The following is an 8,992-nucleotide window of genomic DNA, read 5'->3' on the forward strand; positions in this document are numbered from 1 at the left end:
TGGACATGAACCAGATTGCGAGTAAATATTTCTTAATATATTATATATATATTAAATTAAATTATTATATTAAATTCTTATATTTAATATATTATACATATATTAAATGACAGAGAAATTTTATTCGCAGACCATTTAACACAAAAGGTGCATTAGAGTTGGCTATAACAAATGTTGAACGCGACTATGCAGTTGTGGGTTCATGGGAAGACTTGAATATAACACTAGCCGTTTTAGAACACTATATACCAAAATATTTTAGAGGTGCCAAAGCATTATATTATGGTAAAAATTGTTTAACACAGAATTTTGCTGTTATTATTATATATAAACTTTTTCTAGATCCGAGTAGGGGGTTATCTGGAGAGAATAGAAATGATAATCCCTGGAAACCAAAAATTTCTAAAAAAATTAAAAATCTAATTAAACAAAACTTCACTATAGAATATGAATTTTACAATTTCTGTAAACAAAGACTTTATAAACAATATTTTGCTATTAAAAATAGAATTTGAAGTTCTTAAAATAGAAAACAATTATTTATTTATCTTACATACTTAGCAAATATTTTTCTCTTCTTTATTTGACAATTTGATTTCGAATGTAGGCGAATAAGAATTGAATTTTCTACATTATATTTAATTAATATTGATTCATAAATACAAATATTTATGTTGCATTCATTTATTTATGGTACAGTCTTACCAAGGAAATTACTTAAATATAAATTATTTCTTAAAAAATATATGCATTCTATTATATGCACATACATATATATTATAGTTATATCAAACATGCATTCTATAATCGATGCAATCAACGAATGAATTGTCGCAGAGCATATTTGCAATTGTAAATTCAGCACAAACTTATTTAAAATTAAAAACTTCTGTTAAATCACTTTTCGCTACAACAAATGTTATATTTTTTATTTCATTTTTGCTTCTATGCAATTTGTTTTGCATACATATGTACATACACACATATATAATAGATCGAACGATCTTTCAGGAATAACTTCATACGTTATAGAAAATATCGAAATAAACTTAAATCCTGCAACGTTATGCATATTTACGCTAATATACATTTGGCAATTATAATTCAATTAAGACGTCAATCTTTTCGCAGAATACTGTGAGTATTATTGGGGATCACTAAGTTCGTCGCGGAGCATATTTAAACAAATTCTGTTTTAAAAAATTATATATAGTAATGTTTCAAATATTTTTAATTTTTTTTACTAACAAAAAAATTTTTCTAGTGATATATTTTCAAAACTTTATATGGAACGGTATTTCCTCATTTTCAAAAAAAAAAAACGTATTTGATATGCTTGCATGTAAAGTTGTCCTATTCATTATTATGTGTTTTCTAATTATATCGAATAAAAAAATAATGTGTAAATTTTAAAAGTTAGATTATTTGGACAAAATGGCCCTGAACAATACAGTATATGCACAAAAGGAGTTATTATTTTTTAATCGTATGGAAAAAGTGGGTAGTCAATCAATGAGTACGCTTCTTATTGCATTGTCACGAATAAACAATTTTACACCACATCGTAATGCGCCAGTAGCCACTAAAAAAATAACCGAAACTTTGGCAGAAGAAAAAGCTTTAGCTGTGGAGCTTAGCTCCATTGATGAGGCTAGTTCCTATGTAGAACACGCAAATTGGATTAACTTCACAGAACATGATTTAGCGAAACCTATCTATATGAATCTAGTGCGTCATCCCATAGAAAAAGTGATGAGCGCTTATTATTATGTGCGGCATCCATTTATTTATTTAAATTATTTCCAAAGAAATCCAAACAAACCAAAACAGCGAAAAGTTTATTTTGATATATCATTTAACGACTGTGTACGAAAAGAGAACTATCCGGAATGTGTATTTGATGCAACCAATCCATACAATCAAGATTGGCGAAGATTTACATTACATTTCTGTGGAAATTTACCTGTATGCGAGTACGTATGAAAAATTGGAAATTTAAAAGTATTATTAATAACGAATGTTATAAATGGGGTTTTATTCTTAAACGCGTAAATTTTGAGTTTACAAAAATTTCTGAAATATATTAAGCTCTAAATCTGTTAGATTAGATAACATTACAAGTCGACACGATTAATTATTTTAAGCTTTTAAATATATTTAACAAAAGTTTTAATTTAGTTGCTTTGTGACAAAATTAAAATTAAAGATTTCCTGTTTTCTGGATCAAACTTCAGTAATTAGACTGCTAGACACTAAACGCTGACATGATGCACTATTTTAGTATGTTAAATATGTTTAACTCAAACTTTAATTCTGCTGCTTTGTGGTAAAATTAAAGTTTTTCTTTCTTTCTGGATCAAGCTTCAGTATTAATAATTAAATTTCCATATACCCGTATTTTCCCTCATTAATCATTTACATTATTGGAACGAATAATATAACGAACTATTTATATTAATCTGTACTATGGCAATATTAATAATATATGAGCTAAAGAATTACAAAAAGAAGTATATACATTTAAATGATACAGCAAATCATTGTAATCATCATTAATAAAATCAGTTCTGTAACTGATGCATACAATATAAAATTTTCTAAAAAAATTAAAAAAAATAAAATTACTTCTTAATTCAAGATTTATACAATCAAACCAATTCAACTTAATAATACTGTCAAAGCTGAACAGGAAGTACTTTTTTTCAATCGTCTTGAAAAGGTTGGGTCTCAGTCATTATCACAACTGATAATTACTTTGTCAATATATAATAAATTTATACCACACCGTAATGCACCTTACGCTATAGCACCAATCTTGCAAAGTCCTGAAGAACAAAAACTTGTTGCTGAAGAAATTAGTGAACTTGGTGCTGGTGTTTCGTATGTTGAACATATCAATTGGATTAATTTTACAACTTTTAACTTACCAAAACCAATTTATATAAATCTTGCACGTCACCCTATTGACAAAGTTGTTAGCGCTTATTATTATATACGACATCCAGCAGTATATGGGTATTATGTTAAAAATAATAATGCAACACTAAAAGAGAAAGAATACTTTGATATAAGTTTCAATGATTGTGTCAAGCAATCCAAAATCAAAGAATGCATTTTTGATTCAAAAAATCCCTATAATGCTGATTGGCGACGTTTCGCCATGCATTTCTGTGGTAATGCTAAAATTTGCAAGTAAGTAAAGTAAGTTGGCGATCCAAAACCAAAGTAAATTAGATAAATATATAAATTCAATATAAATAAAAATAGCAAGTCTATATACCTTCACGCATAATTCTTATAGGGAATTTAATTCACACACCGCAATGCAAATTGCCAAACGAAATATCGAACAGGAATATGCAGTTGTTGGATCATGGGAGGATACTAATATAACATTAACTGTTTTGGAACATTATATACCGAGATTTTTCCGTGGTGCTACTAAATTGTTTTACAGTATGTTTATATTTGAAATAGATATTATTTATTTTTTATTGACCAATGTATGAACAATACCATTAGGTGATGTGGAGAAATTTCATAAAAACGCAACACCACATTCAAATGAACTGGATCCCGAAGTTGAAGCTAAATTAAAAGTACAATTTGCTTTTGAAATAGAACTTTATAATTTTTGTAAACAACGACTATACAAACAATATATTGCAATTAAAAAAGAAGAAATGATAAATATGTTGAATTAAACATATAAATGTGAATTTAAAAATATATAACATATTAAAATATATATAAGTTTATATTTATTACAATTTACCTGCACAATGAATTTTTTAGCATTAAGTTTTAAAATTATTTATTTAATTTATAAATATATATACGTACAATTTATGTTTTAAGAATATTTGTGAAATAAAAATGAAGCAATAAAATAATGTATCAGATCTTAAATACAACATGTTTTCCTATACATAAAAACCATTTAAATTAAGTCATTTATATTTTAATTAATTAAATATTTCTTTCAAATAACTCAAATATATTCAAATAGGCAAAAAACAATAAAAATCTGAAGTATGATTTTTAAATATAGTTACGTCATGCATTTTAAAAGAAACAATGCATATGAACTGTTTCACTAAATTGTATTCATATTAATTGCTCCAATTGCAAAAGTATAAAATGCTCAACTTAGTTTACATAATAATTGTACATATGTAAAAGTGGTATTTACGATCATGAGTAACGAGCGCGGGAACCCAGTAACATTGTGCAGTGTAAAGCGATAAAAAACTGCAAATAACACTTCGAGGAAATATATTGCCACTTTGTACTGTTACTATATTAGTCAATAACTGTAATACTTACTCAAGACCGTGAATATACCTCTTTATTAAAATATACTATATAATAAATGAAAGTACTGGCAAAATCAAGTAAAATACATGCGAAAATTGATTCGAATGTAGTATAGCAATTTGAAGATCCTCGGTATATCTTTTTGTGTCTTTATATGAAATTATCTCTTCTTATAATATATTCTTCCTAACGATGTAACTAGCAACTTTTATGTCTAATTAGTATTTCAATTGTGGTAAAGCAAAACTTTAATAGACGTACAATTCTTCTGACAGCGCCTAGTGAGGTCATATGGATTAGTTCGTCTTAATATATGAACTAAAACAGCCGTATTAATGTATTATAGAAAGTGTTCACTAGAGTGCTGTATTAGTTGATACTACGAACTTACCATGAACATAAATTCTTTATTTTATTACTTTGTTTTAAAAACAACAGATCACCATCGTATTACATTTACGAATACATCTACATAACTAAATAGCAGTTTAGATGCCTGAACTCTATTGATTTATTTGGTGTTGAACTATAACGCTCAAGTATGGAAAATTTCTTCATATATATTAAACTAGTTGTTTTTATACAAATGTTATCTGAAAGGACATAGAGTTCTGATGCAATTTTGAAGACATTTCGATCTGTCATTTCGATCTGTCATTAAAATCAAAACAGCTAATATTTAAATACTTGTTATAAAAATATCATCCCGAGTAAAAAGGTACTCAAAAGGATACAGAATGATAATGATAATGATATCCTCTTTGCATGACATTAATTTCAATAGATGTGAATAATGTTTTAATCCCAGTTAACCGATTTTTAATACAGTACACTTTAATAATATCATCCGCAACTAATTAAGCGCTAATTTCATCGATTATTATGATACTTGTAGGTCAGACGAAAGATAAGAAAAATATCACTTATAGTTTTTGTTCCTCTAGAAAGTGCTTAAGTATTCCATGTTCTCCCTTTATCAAGTATCTATCTAATATCAGCAGACTAGGTGCCGCTAATATTTACTATCAATGATCTTTATTGTAGTAGTATTCCTTCCTAACTTTAAGATATTATTTTCAGAGTAACTAGATTTTCAACTTTTCCTTAACTAACTTAGCAAACTATTTATTACGTTTTACCAATATATTGTTTAAAAATTGTCTAATAACATAACTCATTATTTGATGCCATTTCCAATTTTCTTATTAACTTTTGCTTACTGCATATTGTATAATTTGTACTTGGTCTACTTAAAAGTATAGAATTAATCTTTAATTGATAATGTTTTGAATTTCAAATTTCACTTCCGCCTTATAGATATATTATTTAAATGCTGATGATTTAAACAATACTAAAAGAGCAGACATCAATGTTGTACTTTTTAACCGCGTCCCAAAAACTGGTAGCGTTCAATTGATTGAATTAATGCGTAATCTTGGTAAAGTTCACAATTTTGACGTGGACGTTGATCCGCAACAGGCTGGTATACGGCCATTATTAGATGAATATGAAGAAAGTGATTTTATTGATAATGTAGAAAATATAGAAGATGGTAATATCTTTGTTAGCCATGTAAATTACTTGAATTTTACCAAGTATGATAAACCTCGCCCAATATACATAAATATGGTACGTGATCCAGTGGAACGTGTTATTAGTTGGTACTATTATATAAGAGCACCTTGGATTTTTGTACCAAATAGACGTAAAAATAACAGACCAATGCCAAATGCACAATGGGTTAATACCGAATTCGATCAATGTGTAATGAGTGGTGAAAAAGTTTGTACTTTTATCGAAGGTTCATTTTTAGAACGTGTTGGCGATCATAGACGTCAAACATTATTCTTTTGTGGTCATAACGAACGTAAATGCATGTGAGTGTAAAGTCATTCAAGTTTTGATGAGGACATATAGAAAATAATAAATTTTTTCCAATTAGGCCCTTCAATAGTCAAATACCTCTAGAAATTGCTAAGCGAAATGTTGAAAAAGAGTATGCAGTTGTTGGTACGTGGGAAGACACTAATATTACATTAACTGTCTTGGAAAACTATATTCCTCATTATTTTAAGGGAGCCACAAAAATGTATTATTGTAAGCAAATGCAGATTCTTTCAAAAGTGGAAAAATATTTATATATATATTAAATGTGCAGTATGTGTTTAAAAATATGACAAGGAAACATTTTTCTTAATATTCGTACATACAGTTTTATATGCAAACATACAAAATATTTAGTACAACTTATTTTTACAAACGTAATATAATTTTTTGAAAATAACTAAATATTTTCAAATGTCGTAAATTGCCTTTTTAATGGGTAAGAAAAAGAACATTTCATACAAATGTATGAACAGTTCATATTTATACAATTATCGTACGATTGACACAAATTGCGATCCTCTCCGCATTTCATAAAAAAAATTATAAATAAAAATTCATATAAATTTACATTAAATTGTCTGTCTGTAAATACTAATATTATTACTATTTTAAGTATTATTATTATTAGCATTACAAGAAGCAATGGTACTCCCCCTTTTATTGAGATACATTTTGCTATTTCTGGAGAAAATCGTTTAAACTAACCTGATCAATTTCAAGCTTTTAATACATCTAATAATATTCTTTAATAGAGGGCTTCAGCTCTATTAATGTAAATGTCCAGACCTCATGCGTGAATGAACGAAAAATAGAAATATTAGATTAGTTCCTGACAAATACAGGCTTTATAAAAAATTGTATATAAAACTTCTTTGTTTATTAGAAACACATACTAGTACCTTTGAAATTGTAAAGTTATAAAAAAATATTTTTCCTAAAAATTATATTTAAAACTTATTGAATATCAACCATTTTTAATACAGCCGGACTGAATAATGATATACAAAACAGTAATCCAATGAAGCCAATAATTAGTGAGCACATTAAAGATCTTGTACGTAAAAATTTCACGCGTGAAATTGAATTTTATCAATTCTGTCGGCAAAGATTGCATAAACAATATTTAGCGTTAAGACTTGATGATCTTATGAAAGCTGACAAAACTTTGGGAGAATTTAATAACATAGCGAGAGCTGTTAAACGCTAACCATACTATTATTTATTTTAAGTTTTCTATATTATATAAAAAATAAATTTCTATTTAATTATATATACAACAATTTACATTTTTATTTTTATTTTTATTCTCTTATTGAACTCATCTAATTAATTTTAAAATTTCTAAGAAAATAACTTTATTAAAATTCGCTTATTAACTTCTGCTGCAATTTGTCTGAATAATATTAGAATGAGTGCGACATTTATTATATAAGATAGAAAAAAAATAGTAATAAGCAATTCATCGATCTTATTAAAGCTGAGTTCACTCAGTGCCCATAGGCTTAATAACACGCGTAAAGCTGAAATCGATGTAATATTTTTTAATCGGTGCGCTAAAGTTGGTAGTGAATCTCTATTAGAATTATTTAATAAACTAGAAGATTTCAATAATTTGAATATTGAACGAGAAGGTTTAAGAAGACCAACTAAGAGACAATTAGAACCTAGAGAAGAACGTGAATTAGCGAAAACAATTTCTGGTTTGGAAGATGGATCTGTATACATTGAACATGTAAACTGGTTGGACTTTGAAGACCTTGATATGCCAAAACCAATATATATAAATTTAGTACGTGATCCTGTGGAACGTGTTATATCTTGGTTTTATTATGCACGAGGAGCATATAAAAATGCTATTGAATACAAAAAAGATCCAGAGAAACCAACTCGTTCCGCTGCGTGGTATAAAAAAGACTTTAATTTCTGTGTACGCAGCGGTGATCCGGAATGCCAATATGTACCGTACACTGTCATTGATGCAACTGGCAACTTTAAACGACAAAGTTTATTTTTCTGTGGACATAGTCAGGATTGTTTGTAAGTTATAGTTTATATTTATTATTATATATATAATAATAATTTCTAGTGATAATATATCATTCTTTTGCATATCTACACAGATATTTTAATGTAATAATCAATAATATTAGCAATAATGCTATTTTTTTATAATTATATTAAATGCCTAATTCGTAGAAAGGTTTCATAGAAAGATTCATAGAAAGAAAGGTTAAGACCTGTATTTTGGTGTATGAATTCATATTAGTTCAACGAAATTTCACTACGATGTCCGAGTATTCGAAAAGATTTAAATCTAGCAATAGAAAAAAATTTTTTAAACACAATATGCTCTAAATTTTTATATTAAACTCTTATCTGAAAGATCCTCTTACGTATTTAACACTTGAATTGCATTGCTTATTTTTCAATATAATCTATTTTAATAACAATTAGTGTTTGGATTAACTCACATGCTTGAAATATATTTGTATATCAACGGACCATTAGCTGCAATATGTTAGAATTCACTTAAAATTATTATTTCAGCAACTGAATTTGCTTTTAAATTAGAATTATTTTAAATTTTTTAATATTATTTAATCTTTCTAATTTTTGGCAAAATTAAATATTGGAGATTTGTTATTTTAATGTCGATAATAAGAGCTCTGCTAAACTGAAGTTCATAAATGGACAGTTTGTACTTTTTATAGAAGGTACATTATTTTGAACAAAAAGTTGGATCTGTACTGGACATGTTGCTATACACTTAAAAGAGCTTTCCCTGTAC

General features: G+C 27.2%; 2 protein-coding genes across 2 annotated transcripts; both read left to right on the forward strand.

Moving 5' to 3' along the window:
• The first annotated feature begins 1,434 nt into the window (after positions 1–1,434).
• Positions 1,435–4,793, forward strand: LOC119661823 (heparan sulfate 2-O-sulfotransferase pipe-like). The gene is made up of 5 exons (XM_038071326.1): positions 1,435–1,749; positions 2,639–3,192; positions 3,302–3,456; positions 3,523–3,636; positions 4,756–4,793. The coding sequence occupies exons 1-5, from the start codon at positions 1,435–1,437 to the stop codon at positions 4,791–4,793; spliced, it is 1,176 nt and encodes a 391-aa protein (XP_037927254.1).
• Positions 4,794–5,199: 406 nt separating this feature from the next.
• On the forward strand, positions 5,200–7,411 carry LOC119661831 (heparan sulfate 2-O-sulfotransferase pipe-like). The gene is made up of 4 exons (XM_038071336.1): positions 5,200–5,208; positions 5,635–6,194; positions 6,260–6,414; positions 7,188–7,411. Exons 1-4 carry the CDS (start codon positions 5,200–5,202, stop codon positions 7,409–7,411), a joined length of 948 nt encoding a protein of 315 aa, XP_037927264.1.
• The last annotated feature ends 1,581 nt before the right edge of the window (positions 7,412–8,992 follow it).

This window comes from Teleopsis dalmanni, chromosome 1 (genome assembly GCF_002237135.1).
Source record: "Teleopsis dalmanni isolate 2A chromosome 1, ASM223713v2, whole genome shotgun sequence".
NCBI lineage: Eukaryota > Metazoa > Arthropoda > Insecta > Diptera > Diopsidae > Teleopsis > Teleopsis dalmanni.